The sequence below is a fragment of the Asparagus officinalis genome, chromosome 7, assembly GCF_001876935.1.
Source record: "Asparagus officinalis chromosome 7, Aspof.V1, whole genome shotgun sequence".
NCBI lineage: Eukaryota > Viridiplantae > Streptophyta > Magnoliopsida > Asparagales > Asparagaceae > Asparagus > Asparagus officinalis.
In genome coordinates this window covers 45,459,486-45,477,326 of record NC_033800.1, presented here as the reverse complement: position 1 = coordinate 45,477,326, position 17,841 = coordinate 45,459,486, and the positions used below count along the sequence as shown (strand labels likewise).

At 27.3% G+C, this 17,841-nt stretch overlaps 1 protein-coding gene across 1 annotated transcript; it reads left to right on the top strand.

Moving 5' to 3' along the window:
• LOC109847076 (outer dense fiber protein 2-like) lies at positions 941 to 7,300 on the top strand. The gene is made up of 3 exons (XM_020416322.1): positions 941 to 1,487; positions 6,208 to 6,515; positions 6,866 to 7,300. The coding sequence occupies exons 1-3, from the start codon at positions 941 to 943 to the stop codon at positions 7,298 to 7,300; spliced, it is 1,290 nt and encodes a 429-aa protein (XP_020271911.1).

Genomic DNA, 17,841 nt, shown 5'->3' with positions numbered 1-17,841 from the left:
AAGTTTGAAAAATTGGTAAACTTGATAAAAAAATTAAAAATGAAAAAAGTGAAAATGGTATCTGAAAATTTAGGAAAACTCATTTCAAAAAGATGGTAAAATCTGTTTTCTTCAAAAAGATGGTAAAGAAGGGTCGATTGAGAATGTCTATTATGTGCCTGACTTGAAGAGTAACATCCTTAGCATGGGACAACTATTGGAGAAGGGATATTCGGTTTTCATAAAAGATCGGATGTTGCACTTGAAGGACAAAAAAGGTCGGTTGCTTGCACATGTGGAGATGGCCAAGAATCGAATGTTCAAACTCAACTTGAGAAACGTGCAAGAAAGGTGTTTGCAAATCAACAAGGAGGATGTGGAGAAAGAGGAGATCAGCGAAAAGCATCGGGCGGAGATTAAGTTGATTAGGGATGAACTCGAAGAAAAAGTTATTAAGGATCGAATCGTTGGAAGAAGAGGGTCGTAGAGCTTTGGCGGTTAGAGAGAGATTGGAAGGTGATATTAGGGTTTCAAAGGATGAGGTTTGCATGTTGAAGGGCAAAGAAGAAGGGTTGAGTGTCGAGATTATTGAGTTTGAGGAGAAGAAAGAGTTTTGAAGATTCGAATTGGAAGAATCGAAGAAGATATAAGAGATTTCACGAGAGAATAATAAGGCTTTAAAGGAGAAAGCTGAGCAAGAGATGGAGATTCTTGAATTGAAGAGAGAGGTAGAAAAGCTTCAACTGAATGTGCTAGAGCTTGAGAAGACGTGGAGATTATAGTGAACAGTACACCCGATTGCTTAGTAAGAACGATGCAATCAAGAAAGAGGTTGGTGTGTTGGAGGAGGAGGCTGAAGCAAAGATTTGGGAGCTTAAGATGAAGTTGGATGGTTTGAGTTCAAAGATCAGAGAGATTTCAATGGAGAAGGATAAGTTTGAAAATGTAAAAACGAAGCAAGATGTGGATATTTGTTAGATTGAAGAAAGAAGTAGAAAAGCTCAGCTTACATATTTCAGATCTTGAGAAGAAGATCATTCAGCTTCAAGATGAGAGAGATACATTTGAGAGGGAATTAGGTGTTCGAAGAGAGGAATGGAAAAGTTTTTTATCGCAAGTTCATGAGTTAAAGAAGAGTAAAGATGAGTGTCTGAAAGAGCTCAGCGCATCAACGGATGCTCTTGTCCTAGAGAAAGAAAAGGAGAAGTCTCTCATGTTGAAGAAGATGAAAGATTTTGATGTGGTTTCCGATAAAGTTCTCTCGCTGCTGAAGACTACCACGGAGGCTGTACATGGAGGTGAAAATGCTCAAGAGAATGGCTTTGTCGATGATGATGATGATGACAGGATTCGTCCATTCGCAGAGATGGAGATGATTAAAGGAGCTTTTAAGAGCAGAGGAGAGAAGTTTGAAGAGATGAATAGAGAGATTGAGGTCTTGAAGAACAAGAAGCAGCCAATAGTGACATTGTCAATATGTGAGGCAGAATATGTGGCAGCATCTTGGTGTTTGTGCCATGCAATATGGTTAAGAAATTTGTTATACGAGCTAAAACTGCCATGCAATATGGTTAAGAAATTTGTTATACGAGCTAAAACTCTAGCAACACGAGGCAACCGAAAAACGAGTCGACAATAAATCGGCAATTGAGTTGGCAAAGAATCCGGTGCACCATGAGTGGAGAAAGCATATAGATGTCCGTTTTTATTTTATTCGGGAACATTTGAAGGAAGGTAATGTGCGAACGAGTCATGTTGCGAGTCAGGACCAAGTGGCGGATATCATTACGAAGCCGCTACCAACAATGTTATTCGAAAATTGTAAGATAATGATTGGAATGAAGGACTGAAAATGTTTGAGTTTAAGGGAGGAATTTGTTAAAGAATAAACTCAAACACGGTCAAGGCGATATTAAATGAGAAGTGGAAGGGGCAGTCGTTTGGAGTTCCCTATAATAAGTTATGACAGATTTTAACGAAGAGTCAGAATTAAGTACTGTTGTTTAGAATTCTGTTTTAAGAGTTTATTAATAGAGTTTTATTCTGTTAAGATAATGAAAAGAGAGTGTGTGAAGTGAGAAGAGAAGAAAAAATATATGTTTAAGAATTAATCAGAAGGAAAGTTGTGTTCTTGTTCCTCTTCCTTAAAAGCAATCTGTTTTTATCAATTAGAAGTTAGTTGTCACAAAGTTTGAGGAACTGGGACGTTTTAAAATTAAAATGAAATGACAAAAAAATTTGTAAAGCCGAGGACTAATTGATATGCAAATCAAGTCAACTTGTCAACTTATGTCAAAGTGGACGAAATGGTATTGAACAAAGTTTAAGAAATGGAAATTTTGAAAATTAAAGTGAAGTCTTTAAAAATTGACAAAAGTTATCGAAATTGGAAACGTTGAAATTTAAAGTAAAATTTTTCAAAGAAGGTTGAGAAAATAGAAAGTTTGACTTTGAATTAAAGTGAAACCTTAATAATAGATTGAGAAATAGAAATTTTTAGAAAACTAAACGGAAAAATAAAAGCCAACTTATGTCCAAATGAAAATGAATTTTGAGTATACGAAATTTTGAAATCAAAGTGAAATCTCAAAAAAGCTTGAGAACTGGAAAGTTTGAGAAATTGGGATATTTGATAATTAAAGTGAAATGACAAAAAAAAATTTGTAAGGTTTAGAGAACTAAGTTTGAGAAATTGGAAAGTTCAAAAATTAAAGTGAAATTTTAAAAAGAAATTGAAAAAAGTTTTATAAATTGGAAAGATTAAAAATTAAAGTAAAATCTTTAAAAAAAGTCAAGAAATTGGAATGTTTGACTTTGAACTAAAAAGGAAATCTTAAAAAACAGTTTGAGCAATAAAAAAAAGTTTGGAGAACTAAGAGAAAGCAAAAAAAAAAAGTCAACTTATGTCAAAGGAAAAAGAACTTTGAGAATATGGAAATTTTTTTAAAATTAAAGTCAAATTACAAAAAAGTTAGAAATTGGAAAGTGTAAACAATTAAAGTGAAATCTCAAAAAAGTTTGAGAACTCGGAAGGATAGGACAATTAAGCAAAAGCAATACAAGTCTAACTTACATCAGTTTAAGAAATTGGAAAGTTAAAAATTTAAAGTGAGATCTGAAAAATGTTTGAGAAATTGGAAAGTTATGAAAACATGAAAGTTTGGGGAATTAAAGGGAAATGTCAAAGGAGTTTGAGAAATTGGAAAGTGTAACGAATTAAAGTGAGATCTCTAAAAGTTTGAGAACTTGGAAAGATAGGGCAATTAAGCAAAAACAATACAAGTCTAACTCACATCAGTTTGAGAAATTGGAAAGTTAAAAATTTAAAGTGAAATCTCAAAAATGTTTGAGAAATTGGAAAGTTATGAAAACAAGAAAGTTTGAGAATTAAAGGGAAATGTCAAAAGAGATTGAGAAATTGAAAAGTTTTAAAAACTACAAAAAAGAGAACATGGAAAGTTTGACAAATGTAAACTTCTGCAAATGGTGTTTCAAAATTCGATGGATGTTGCTTTTTTATTTAAACCGCTTAAAATTTTCAAAATGGTCAAATTTTAAATTAAAGCAAAATGTCAAGAAAGTTTGAGAAATTATTAAACTTGAAAGGTTAATGTAAACATGTAAAAATGGTATTTGAAAACTATGTGAAAGTCATTTTATCATATAAACTGATGTAAACTTTTCAAAGAAAACAGAAACTTCTAAAATATAAGTAAAATGTGAAAAATGTTTGAGAAATTGGAAAGGTTGAGCAATTGGGAAGTCTGAAAATTAAAGTGAAATGTCCATAAAAACAATGTTTGAGAAATTGGAAAGGTTGAGCAATTGGGAAGTCTGAAAATTAAAGTGAAATGTCCATAAAAAACTGTAAAGTTTAGAGAACTAGGCAGAAACATGAAACAAGTCAACTTATGTCAAAGTGAGAAAAAAATATTTAAAAAGTTGTGAAGTATAACTTGAAAAAAGTTTGAAAGTTTTTATAAATTGAAAATAAAAGTGAACTCTCAAGAATGCTTGCGAAAAATTGGAAAATTGTGAGAGCTTGAAAGTTTAAAGAGAAATGTCAAAGGAGTTTGAGAAATTGGAAATTTTTGTAAACAAGATAAAGAAAATGGAAAGTTTGAACAATGTAAACGTTAAGAAATGGTACTGGAAAATTTTGTTAAAGTTATGTTATTATTTAAACTATTAAAAATATTTCAAATTTGAAAATTTTAAATTTAAAGTGAAATGTCAAAAAAGGTTTAGAAATTGGTAAGCTTGACAAAAATTGAGAAAAAATATGACAGATTTGAAAAAAAAATGTAAACATGTAAAAAGGTATTTGAAAATTTTGGGGAACTCATTTAATTATTTAACTGTTGACAACTTTTCAAGGAAAATGTAAAGTTTTAAAAAAGAAGTTAAATGTCAAAAAAGTAAGAGAAATTGAGTTGAAAACTTGAAGAAGGCCTTAGAAATTTGGACATTTGAAATTGGAAGTGAAATGTCCAAAAAATTGTAAGTTTAGAGAACTAAGTGAAACGCAAAACAAGTCAACCCCTCAACTTATGTCAGAGTGAAAAAATAAGACATTGTAAACTTTTATTTTGTAAGTACTTGTATTTCGCAAAATCAAAAATTAAAGTGAAATCTTAAATAAAGTGGAAATTTTTGAGGAATTGGTAAGTTTGAAAATAGAAGTGATATATCAAAAAAAGTTTGAAACATTGGAAAGTTTGATAATTAAAGTGAAATCTTAAAAAAAGTTTGAGAAAAAGGAAAGTTAGTATAGCTAAACGAAAGCAGAACAAGTCAGCTAATGTCAAAGTGAAATAAATATTTGAGAAAGTGGAATGTTTGAAAATTAAAATGAAATCCTTAAAGAGTTTAAGAAATAAAAATGAAATGTCAAAAGAGTTTGAGAAAATGGAAAGTTCGACAAATGTAAATGTCTGAAAATGGTATATTAAAATTCATTGGATGTTTTTTTAATTAAAACTGCTGAAAAAATTTTGTAAATGTCTGAAAATGGTATATTAAAATTCATTGGATGTTTTTTTAATTAAAACTGCTGAAAAAATTTTGTTATAGGAAATATTAAATTTTAAGTGAAATGTCAAAAAAAGTTTGAGAAATTGGTAAGCATGAAAAATTGAACGGTTTGGCAAATTGTAAACATGTAAAAATGATATTTAAAAATTATGTGACAGTCATTTTGTCATATAAATCATTGACAACTTTTAAAAAAATTCCAAAAAAGTTTTGAAAACTTGAAAAAAATTTGAAAAATTAAAAGGTTTAGATCAATGTAAACATGTGAAATAATATCTGAAAATTTGAGAGAAGTGGTTTTATTATATAAACCATAGATAACTTTTCAAAGAAATTATAACTTTTCAAAGAAATTATAACTTTTCAAAGAAATTGTAAAGTTTTAAAATAGAAGTCAAATGTAGAAAAAAAAAGTTCAAAATTTTGGCAAGTTTGAAAACAGAAAGAAAGTTTGAGAAATTGAGTAAAGTTTTTAAAATTTAAGTGAAATGTCATAAAAGTTTGTAAGTGTAGAGAGTAAATTAAATGCAAAACAAGCCAACTTGTCAACATAAGTCAAAGTGAAAAAAATATTAAAACAAGTTTGAGAAACTGGAATGTTTGACAATTACAGTAATATCTTCAAACAAGGTTGGGAAATAAAAGTTTGAACAAAAGTGAAGTCTTTAAAAAATTTTGAGAAATAGAAAACTTTGGAGAACTAAGTGCAACCCGGAAAAAAAGTTTTGAGAAATTGGAAAGTCTAGATATTGAAGTGAAATCTCAAAAAGAGTTTGAGAACTTGGAATGCTTGGATAGCTAAGCGAACCAACTTGTGTCGAATCCTAAAAAAGTTTGATAAATTAAAAAGTTATGAAAACAGGAAAGTTTGAGAAATTAAAAGGAAAAGTCAAAGAAGTTTGTGAAATTGGAAATTTTTGAAAACTTGAAAAAAGTTTCAGAAAATAGAAAGTTTAAAAAATGTAAATGTTAGAAAATGGTATTTGAAAATTTGGTGGAAGTTATTTTATTATTTAAACCGGTGTATATCTTTTAAAAATTGGAAAATTCTAAAATTTAAATGAAATGTCAAAAAAGTTTGAGAAATTGGTAAACTTGATTAAAAAAATTAAAAATGAAAGAAGTGAAAATGATATCTGAAAATTTAGGAAAACTCATTTCAAAAAGATGGTAAAATCTGTTTTCTTCAAAAAGATGGTAAAGAAGGGTCGATTGAGAATGTCTATTATGTGCCTGACTTGAAGAGTAACATCCTTAGCATGGGACAACTATTGGAGAAGGGATATTCGGTTTTCATAAAAGATCGGATGTTGCACTTGAAGGACAAAAAAAGTCGGTTGCTTGCACAAGTGGAGATGGCCAAGAATCGAATGTTCAAACTCAACTTGAGAAACGTGCAAGAAAGGTGTTTGCAAATCAACAAGGAGGATGTGGAGAAAGAGGAGATCAGCGAAAAGCATCGGGCGGAGATTAAGTTGATTAGGGATGAACTCGAAGAAAAAGTTATTAAGGATCGAATCGTTGGAAGAAGAGGGTCGTAGAGCTTTGGCGGTTAGAGAGAGATTGGAAGGTGATATTAGGGTTTCAAAGGATGAGGTTTGCATGTTGAAGGGCAAAGAAGAAGGGTTGAGTGTCGAGATTATTGAGTTAGAGGAGAAGAAAGAGTTTGAGTTGAAGATTCGAATTGGAAGAATCGAAGAAGAAGATATAAGAGATTTCACGAGAGAATAATAAGGCTTTAAAGGAGAAAGCTGAGCAAGAGATGGAGATTCTTGAATTGAAGAGAGAGAGGTAGAAAAGCTTCAACTGAATGTGCTAGAGCTTGAGAAGACGTGGAGATTATCGTGAACAGAACACCCGATTGCTTAGTAAGAACGATGCAATCAAGAAAGAGGTTGGTGTGTTGGAGGAGGCTGAAGCAAAGATTGGGGAGCTTAAGATGAAGTTGGATGGTTTGAGTTCAAAGATCAGACAGATTTCAATGGAGAAGGATAAGTTTGAAAATGTAAAAACGAAACAAGATGTGGATATTGTTAGATTGAAGAAAGAAGTAGAAAAGCTCAGCTTACATATTTTAGATCTTGAGAAGAAGAGCATTCAGCTTCAAGATGAGAGAGATACATTTGAGAGGGAATTAGGTGTTCGAAGAGAGGAATGGAAAAGTTTTTTATCGCAAGTTCATGAGTTAAAGAAGAGTAAAGATGAGTGTCTGAAAGATATGGTGGGAATTAGGCGTTTGAGAAATTGGAAATTTTTTAAAACAAGAAAAACAAAATGGAATGTTTGAAAAATATAAACGCAAGAAAATAGAACTTGAAAATATGGTGGAAGTTATTTTGTAATTTAAACCGTTGAAAATCTTTTTAATTTGGAATTTTTAAAATTAAAGTGAAATGTCAAAAAAGTTTGAGAAATGGGTCAGCAACAAAATAGGAAAAAATTGAAAGGTTTTGAAAAATGTAAAAATGAACAAAATGGTATTTGTAACTTTTGGGGAACTCATTTCATATTTTAACCATCGACAGCTTATCAAAGAAAATGGAATGGAATGTTTTAAAATAGAAGTTAAATGTCAAAAAAGTTTGAGAATTGGAAAGTTCGAAAACTTGAAGAAGCTTTTGGAAATTGGGACATTTGATAATGAAAGTGAAACGTAAAAAAAAAAATTGTCAAGTTTAGAGAACTAAGTGAAATGCAAAACAAGTCAACATGTCAACATTTGTCAAAGTTACAAAAAAACTATTGTAAAAACTTTTATTTTGCAACAAGAAAAACTTATTTATCCTAAATTAAAAAAATTAAGGCAATATCTTAAATAAAGTGGAAATTTTTGAAATATTGCAATGTTTGGAAATAAGATGATATCTCAAAAAAAAGTTTGAGAAATAGGAAAGTTTAGATAACTAATCAAAAACAGAACATGTCAACTAATGTCAAAGTGAAAAAATATTTGAGAAATTGGAAAGATCGAAAATCAACATGAAATCTCTAAAGAGTTTGAGAAATTGGAATGTTTTAAAAACTTAAAAAGTTTGAGAAAAGGGAAAGTTTGACAAATGTAAACGTCTGAAAATGGTATTTAAATATTTAGTGGAAATTATTTTTTATTTAAATCGCTGAAAATTTTTCAAAATGAGAAATTTTAAAATTAAAGTGAAATGTCAAAAAAGATAGAGAAATTAGTAGACTTCAAAAAAATGAAAGGTTTGGAAAATTGCAACCATATGAAAATGGTATTTGAAAATTATGTGAAAGTCAAGTTACCAAATAAACCATTGAGATAAAATCGGTTACAACTTTTCAAAGAAAATGGGAAGTTTAAAATATAAGTTATATGTAAAAAATGTTTGAGAAATTGAAAGTTTGAGAAACTGGAAAGTTTGAAAACTAAAGTGAAATGTCCATAGAAACTGTGAAGCTTACAAAGCTAGTAGAAATGGAAAACTAGTCAACTTATGTCAAAGTGAGAAAAATATATTTAAAAAGTTGTAAAGTTATGAGAACTTGAAAAAAGTTTGAAAATTAGAAAGTTTTTAAAATTAAAGTGAAATGTCAAAACAGTTAGAGAAGTTAGAAGCTAGAAAAAAAATAAAAAAAAAGTCACTTGGAAAAATGTAAACATGTAAATATAGTATTTGAATTTTTGGGGAATTCATTTCAGTAACCGTTGAGAAATGTCCATAGAAACTGTGAAGCTTACAAAGCTAGTAGAAATGGAAAACTAGTCAACTTATGTCAAAGTGAGAAAAATATATTTAAAAAGTTGTAAAGTTATGAGAACTTGAAAAAAGTTTGAAAATTAGAAAGTTTTTAAAATTAAAGTGAAATGTCAAAACAGTTAGAGAAGTTAGAAGCTAGAAAAAAAATAAAAAAAAAGTCACTTGGAAAAATGTAAACATGTAAATATAGTATTTGAATTTTTGGGGAATTCATTTCAGTAACCGTTGATAACCTTTCAAAGAAACTGGAAAGTTTTAAAATAGAAGTTAAATGTCAAAAAAGCTTGAGAAATTGGAAAGTTGAGAATATGAAGAAGGCTCTAGCAATTGGGACACTAGAAAATGAAAGTGAAATGTCCAAAAAAAATTGTAAGGTTTACAGAACTAAGTAAAATGCAAATCAAGTCAACTTATGTAAGAGTAAATAATAGATATGGTAAAAACTTCTATTTTGCAAGTAAAAAACTTGTATTCCAAAAATTCAAAAATTAAAGTGAAATCTTAAATAAACTGCAAAGCAATGAGAAATTAGTGAGTTTGAAAATAAAAATGATATCGCAAAGAAGGTTTGAATAAATTTGAAAGTTAGACATGAAAGTGAAATCTTAAAAAAATTGAAAAATACGGAAGTTCACATAACTAAGTGAAAACATAACAAATCAACTAATTGAAAAGTTTGAAAATTAAAATGAAATCTTTAAAGAGTTTGAGAAATAAAAGTGTAATGTCAAAAGAATTGGAGAAAATGGAAAGTTCGACAAATGTAAATGTTTGAAAATGGTATATTAAAATTCGTTGGATGTTAATTTAATTAAAATTGCTGAAAAAATTTTGACATAGGAAAATTTGAAATTTAAGTGAAATGTCATAAAAACTTTGAGAAATTGGTAAGCTTGAAAAATTGAATGGTTTGGAAAATTGTAAACATGTGAAAATGTTATTTAAAAATTATGTGACAGTCATTTTGCCATATAAACTATTGACAACTTTTAAAAAAATGGAAAGTTTTAAAATAAAAGTCTAATGATAAAAAAGTTTGAAAAATGGGAAAGCATGAAAACTAAAAAAAAAGTTGTTAAAATTTGAAAGTTTGAGAAAATATAAAGTCCGAAAAGAAATGTAAATATGGTATTTGGAAAGCATTTAAAACTTTAAAAAAAAGTTTAAAAAAATGGAAAGTTAGAAAGACTGAAAACATGAGAATATGGTACTTGAAATTTAATGGAAGTTACTTTATTACTTAAACCATTGAAAACTTTTGCAATTGGAAACTTTTAGACTAAACTAAAATTCCAAAAAAAATTGAGAACTTGAAAAAAATTTGAAAATTTAAAAGGTTCAGATCAATGTAAACATGTGAAATGATATCTGAAAATTTGATAGAGGTGATTTTATTATATAAACCATAGATAACTTTTCAAAGAAATTGGAAAGTTTTAAAATAGAAGTCAAATGTAGAAAAAAAAAGTTCAAAAAATTTGGCAAGTTTGAAAACGCAAAGAAAGTTTGAGAAATTGCCTAAAGTTTTAAAATATAAGTGAAATGTCATAAAAGTTTGTAAGTGTAGAGAGTAAATGAAATGCAAAACAAGCCAACTTGTCAACTTAAGTCAAAGTGGAAAAAAAATTTAAAGAAGTTTGAGAAATTAGAATGTTTGACAATTACAGTAAAATCTTCAAAAAAAGGTTGAGAAATGAAAGTTTGAACAAAAATGAAATCTTTAAAAAATATTGAGAAATAGAAAACTTTGAAAACTAAGTGAAAGCCAAAAAAAAGTTTGAGAACTTTGAATGCTTGGATAGCTAAGTGAACCAACTTGTGTCGAATCTTACAAAAGTTTGATAAATTAAAAAGTTATGAAAACAAGAAAGTTTGAGAAATTAAAAGGAAAAGTCAAAGAAGTTTGTGAAATTGGAAATTTTTGAAAACTTAAAAAAAGTTTCAGAAAATAGAAAGTTTAAAAAATGTAAATGTTAGAAAATGGTATTTGAACATTTGGTGGAAATTATTTTATTATTTAAACCGGTGTAAATCTTTTCAAAATTGGAAAATTCTAAAATTTAAGTGAAATGTCAAAAAAGTTTGAGAAATTGGTAAACTTGATAAAAAAATTAAAAATGAAAGAAGTGAAAATGGTATCTGAAATTTTAGGGGAGTTCATTTCATTATTTAAACAGTTGACAACTTTTAGAAGAAAATGGAAAGTTGAAATTAGAAGTTAGTTGTCACAAAGTTTGAGAAATTGTAAAGTTTGAAAACTACAAGAAAGTTTGAGGAACTGGGACATTTTAAAATTAAAGGGAAATGACAAAAAAAATTGTAAAGCTCAGAGAATTAATTGATATGCAAAACAAGTCAAATTGTCAACTTATGTCAAAGTGGAAAAAATGATATTGAACAAAGTTTAAGAAATGGAAATTTTGAAAATTAAAGTGAAGTCTTTAAAAATTGACAAAAGTTTTAGAAATTGCAAATATTGAAAATTAAAGTAAAATCTTTAAAAGAAGGTTGAGAAATTAGAAAGTTTGACTTTGAATTAAAGTGAAATCTTAATAAGAGTTTGAGAAATAGAAAATTTTAGAGAACTAAACGGAAAAAATAAAAGCCAACTTATGTCAAAATGAAAAAGGATTTTGAGTATACGAAATTTTGAAATTAAAGTGAAATCTCAAAAAAAAACTTCAAAAATTGGAAAGTTTGAGAAATTGGGAAATTTGAAAATTAAAGTGAAATGACAAAAAAATTTATAAGGTTTAGTTAGAGAAGTAAGTGAAACGCAAAACAAGTCAACTTATGTCAAAGCGAAAAAAAAGGTTTTGAACAAAGTTTGAGAAATTGGAAAGTTCAAAAATTAAAGTGAATTTTTTTAAAAAATGAAAAAAGTTTTATAAATTGGAAAGATTGAAAATTAAAATAAAATCTTTAAAAAAAGCCGAGAAATTGGAATGTTTGACTTTGAACTAAAAGGAAATCTTAAAAAATAGATTGAGAAGTAAAAAAAAGTTTGGAGAACTAAGAGAAAGCAAAAAAAGAAAAAAAAAGTCAGCTTATGTCAAGGTGAAAAGAGCCTTGAGAATATGGAATTTTTTAAAATTAAAGTGAAATCACAAAGAAGTTAGAGAAATTGGAAAGTGTAAAGAATTAAAGTGAAATCTCAAAAAAGTTTGAGAACTTGGAAGGATAGGAAAATTAAGCAAAAGCAATACAAGTCTAACTCACATCAGTTTAAGAAATTGAAAAGTTAAAAAATTTAAAGTGAAATCTCAAAAATGATTGAGAAATTGGAAAGTTATGAAAACATGAAAGTTTGAGAAATTAAAGGGAAATGTCAAAGGAGTTGGAGAAACTTGAAATTTTTGAAACTTGGAAAAAGTTTGAGAATATGAAATTTTCAAAAAATAAAATCAGAGAAAATAGTACTGGAAAATTAGGTGGAACTTATTTTATTATTTAAACCATTAAAATTTTTCGAAATTGGTAAGTTTTAAAATTAAAGTGAAATGTCAAAAAGGTTTGAGATATTGGAAAACAAGAAAAAAATTGAAACATAAAAGAGGTTTGGAAAAATGCAAACATGTGAAAATGGAATTTGAAAGTTTGTGGAAGTAATTTTATTATATAACCCGTTGACAACTTTTCAAAGAAGCAAGTTTTAAAACACAACTTAAATGGGATAAAAGTTAGAAATTTTGGAAAAATTGTAAACTTCAAAAAAGTTTGAGAAATAGGAAAGTCTGAAAATATAAGTGAAATGTCATAAAAGTTAGTAAAGTTCAGAGCACTAAGTGAAATGCAAAACAAGTGAACTTGTCATCCTAAGTCAAGGTGAAAAAGAAAATATTGAAAACAGTTTGAGAAATTGGCAAATTTGAATTACAGTAAAATCTTTTCATAAAGGTTGAAAAATTGGAAAGGTTGAATAAAAGTGAAATATTAAAAACCTTTTGAGAAATAGAAAAGTTTGGAGAACTAAGCAAAAGCAAAAAAAAAAGTCAAATCAAGGTGAAAAAAAAAACTTTGAGAAAATAGAAGTTAGAAATTAAAGTGATATCTCAAAAAAGTTTGAGAACTTGCAAAGTTAGAAAAATAAAGTGAAATCTCAAAAAAGTTTGAGAACTTGGAATGTGAAATCTCCAAAAAGTTTGAGAACTTGGAAAGTTTGAAAATTAAAATGAAATCATAAAAATAGTTTGAGAAATAGTAAAGTTTGGAAATTAAAGGGAAATCTCAAAAACAGTTAAAAATTAAAAAGTTATGTAAACATGAAAGTTTGACAAATTAAAGTGGAACGACAAAGGAGCTTGTGAAATTGGAAAGTCTGAATACTTGAAAAAACTTTGAGAAAATAGAAAATATTGAAATTATAAACGTTAGAAAATTGGTATTTGAAAATTTGGATAATTAATTCCATAATTTAAACCATTGACAACTTTTCAAAAAAATGGAATGTTCTAAAATAGAAGTTAAATGTCAAAAACGTTTAAGAAATAGGAATGTTTGAAAACTACAAGAAATTTTGAGAAATTGGGTGGTTTGAAAATTAAAGTGAAATGATAAAAAAATTTGTAAAGTTTAAAGCACCAAGTCAAATGCAAAACAAGTCAACTTGTCAACTATGTCAAAAGTGTGGAAAAACATCAAAAAAACAAACTAAACAAATCTTGAGAAATTGGAAAGTTTAAGAAGTGAAATCTTAAAAAAAAAAAGGTGAAAGAAGTTTTAGAAATTGGAAAGATTGAAAATTAAAGTAAATCTTTTAAAAAAAGGAGTAGAAATTGGAAAGTTTGACTTTAAATTAACGTGAAATCTTAAAAATACTTTGACAAATAGGAAAGTTTGGAGACGTGAAACCAGAAATAAAACAAAAAAGTCAACTTATATCAAATTGAAAATGAATTTTGAGAATATGGAAATTTTGAAAATTAAAGTGAAATCCTAAAAAAAGTCTGAGAAAGTGGAATACCAGGAGAACTAAGCGAAAGCAATACAAGTCAAACATGTGAAAAACTAATAAAAAGTTTAAGAAATTGAAAAGTTAAAAAATAAAAGTGAAATCTCAAAAATGTTTGAGAAATTGATAAGTTATAGAAACACCAAAAGTTTGAGAAATTAAAGGGAAATGTCAAATGAGTTTGAGAAATTGGAAAACTTTTAAACTTGAAAAAAGTTTGAGAAAATGGCGAGTTTGAAAAGTGTAAATTGAGAAAATGGTACTTGAAAATTTGGTGGAAGTTAATTTTATAATTTAAACTGTTAAAATTAAAATCTTTTGAAATAAGAAAAAACTTTCGCATTTGGAAAAAATGTATACATGTGAAAGTGGTTTGTGGAAGTCATTTTATTATATAACCTATTGATAAGTTTTCAAAGAAAATGGAAAGTTTTAAAACACAAGTTAATTGTGAAAAAAGTTTTGAGAAATTGGAGAGTTTAAAAAAAGAAAGTTTGAAAAGTTTGAGAAGTTCGAAATTGAAGAGAAATGTCCAAACAACTTGTAAAGTTAAGAGAACTATGTGAAATGCAAAACAAGTCAACTTATGCCAAAGTAAGAAAAAGAAGACATTTAAAATTGTAGCGTCATGAAAACTTGAAAACAGTTTGAGAAATTGTAAGTTTGGAAATTAAAGTGATATCTCAAGAATGTTTGAGAAATTGGAAAGTTACGGAAACTTGAAAGTTCAAGACTGAAATGTCAAAAGAGTTTGAGAAATTTGAATGTTTGGAACTCTTGAAAAAGTTTGAGATAATGGAAAGTTTGAAAATTGTAAACATGTGAAAATGATAATTGGAAATTTGGTGCAAGTTATTTTTATCATTTAAATCGTTAAAATAAGTTTGAAACTGAGAACATTCAAAATTAAACTGAGATGTCAAAAAAGTTTGAGAATTTGGTACACTTAAAAAATAGAAAAAAATGAAAAGTTCGGAAAAATGTAAACATGTGAAAATGGCAATTAAAAATTTTGTGTAAGTCATTTTATTATTTAAACCATTCACAACTTTTCAAAGAAGTCGGAAAGATTTAAAATAAAAGTGATATGTCAAAATTTTTTGAGAAATTGGAATGTTTGAAACTTGAAGAAAGTTTGAGAAGTTAGAAGTTTAAAAATTAAAGTTTGGAGAACTAAAGCAAAATGTAAAACAAGTCAATTAAACAACTTATGTCAAAGTATAAAATTTGGTAAATAAAAACTTGTATTTGGCAAATGGCAAGATTGAAAATTAAAGTGAAATTAGAGATAACTTTTTGAAATTGAAAAGTTTAAAAAATAAAGTGAAATCTTAAAAATAGTTTTCAGAAATTGCAAAGTATGAAAACTTGAAAAAAGTTTAGTAAATTGGAAAGTTTGGAGAACTAAAGAAAATGGAAAACAAGTGAACTGAAGTCAAATTGACAAAAATATATTTAAAAGTTGTAAATTTATGGAAATTGGAAGAAAAAAAAGCTCGAGAAATTGTGAAGTTTGAAAACTAAAGATAAATCTCAAAAATGTTTAGAAAATTGGAGAGTTGCAAAAACTTGAAAGCCCAAGAAATTAAAGTGAAATGTCCAAAGAGTTTTGAGAAATCGGAAATTTTTGAAAACTTGAAAAAAGTTCTAGAATGGAAAGTTTGAAAAATGTAAACAAGTGATAATGGTATTTGTAAATTTAGTAGAAGTTATTTCTTTATTACAACCACTAAAAAAATTAAACTGGGGAATTTTAAAATTAAAATGAAATATCAAAAAAGTTTAAGAATTTGTTAAGCTTGAAAAAAATTGAAAGGTTTGGGAAAATGTAAACACGTGAAATGGTTTTTGAAAAATTTGTGCAAGTCATTTTATTATATAAACCGTTTATAACTTTCAAAGAAATTGGAAAGTTTTAAACTAGAAGTTAAATGTTAAAAAAGTTTGAGAAATTGGTAAGTTTGACAACTTAAAGAAAATTTGAGAAAGTGGGAGGTTTGAGAACATAGGCGTAAAGTCACAAAAGTTCATGAAGTTTAGACAACTAAGTGAAATGCAAAACAAGTGAACTTGTCAACTTAAGTCAGAGTGAAAGAAGATATTGAATATCAAAAGTGAAATCTTAAATAAGTGAAAAAAGATTTGTGAAATTGAAAATTACTGTAAAATTTTAAAAAAAGGTGAGATATTGGAAAGTTTGAATTAACGTTAAATGTTAAGAGAAGTTTGGAGAACTATGCTAAAGCCAAACAAAAGTCAACTTACGTCAAAGTTGAAAAAAAAAACTTTAAGAAAATGGAAAGTTTGAAAATTAAAGTGAAATCTCAAAAAAGTTGGAAAAGTTTGAAAATCAAAGTTAAAACGCAAAAAAAAATTGAGAACTTGGAAAGCTTAGACAACTAACCGAAATCAAAACAAATCAACCCATGTCAAAGTGGGGAAAAAAAGTTTGAGATATTGGAAAGTTTGACATTAAAGGGAGGATATAATAAAGGAGCTTGATAAATTGCAAAATTTTGAAAAATGAAAAGTTTGGATAATATAAATTTGAAACTTTTGTTAAATGTCAAAAGAAAGTTTAATAATTTGGAATGTTTGGGAGCAAAGCAAATGCAAGACAAGTCATTCTATGTCAAAGTGAAAAAAATATTTGGAAAACATTGTACAGATGTGAAAATTTTAAAAAAAAGTTTGAGAAATTAGGCAGTATGAAAATAGAAGTGAAATCTAAAAAATAAAAAAAACTTGAGAAATTGGAAAGTTAAGAAAAGCTTCACAGTTTGAGAAATTAAAAAGTTCGACAAAAAATGAATAAACATGTGAAAATGGTATTTAAATATTTGTGAAAGCTATATTAACTATTTAAAAAACTTTTTCAAGGTGAAAACCGTTTGAGAAATTAGAAAGTTTGAAAATTAAACTGAAATGTCAAAAGAGTTTGAGCTATTGAAAAGTAACGAAAAGTAGAAAATAGTAAAAAATTGGGAAGTTCAAAATTTTGTGAGCATTGAGAAATTGGAAATTTTGGTGGAAGTTATTTCATTACTTAAACCAAATCTGTTCCAAACTCAAAAAAATTAAAATTAAAGCGATGTGTCAGAAACGTTTGAGAGCATTGAGAACGTGCAAATTTATGAAAACTTACAAAAGTTTGAGAATTTGAAAGTTTGAAAATAAAAGTGAAATTTCAAAAAAAAATTACGAAATTAGAAAGTTGAGAAAACTTGAAAAAAGTTTAGGAAATAGGGAAGTTATAAAATTAAAGTGAAATGTCTAAAGATTTTGAGAATCTGGAAAATTATGAAAATTTGAAAGGAAAAAAAAAGTTGAAAAAAATGGAAAGTTTGAACAAAATGGTATTTAAAATTTTGGCAAAAGTATTTTACTATTTGTCAAAATGGAAAGTTATTTTACTATTTGTCAAAATGGAAAGTTATTTTACTATTTGTCAAAATGGAAAGTTATTTTACTATCTGTACAGTTTGAACAAAAAAAAGTTTGAGAAATCGGAATATGAAAACTTGAAAGTTTAAGAAATTGGAAAGTTTGAAAGGGAAAAAACATAAACCTGTGAAGATATTATCTGAAAAATAGGAATCAAAGTTGGATAAATCGCAAAGTTCAAAAATCAAAGTGACAACTCAAAAGTTTGAGAAATCAGAATATGAAAACTTGAAAGATTAAGAAATTGGAAAATTTGAAAGGAAAAAACATAAACGCATGAAAATGATATCTGAAAATTTTGTGAAAACTATTTTGTTATTTAAACCCTTATAAACTTTGAAAAATTGGAAATTAAGATGAAATGTCAAAAAAGCTTAATATATTTGAAAGTTTGAAAACTTGAATAAAAGTTTAATACATCTGAAGGTTTGAAAATTAAAGTAAAATATCCAAAACATAAGATTAAGACATTTCCATTAAATATGAGATTTGAAGAAATCAAAAAATGTCAAATTATGTTAAAGTGAAAATAATAATTGAGAACTTGAAATGATGAAGAATCTGTACAGTTGAAAAAACCAAAAAATTTGAGAACTTTTTAATAAGTCAGAGTATAAAAGGGTCTGTTTCCAAGATGCATGCTTATGGGAAAAAGAAAAACATTTCAAATTATAGTATAGTTCTATTAATAGTACTTTGAATGCCGTCTTAGAA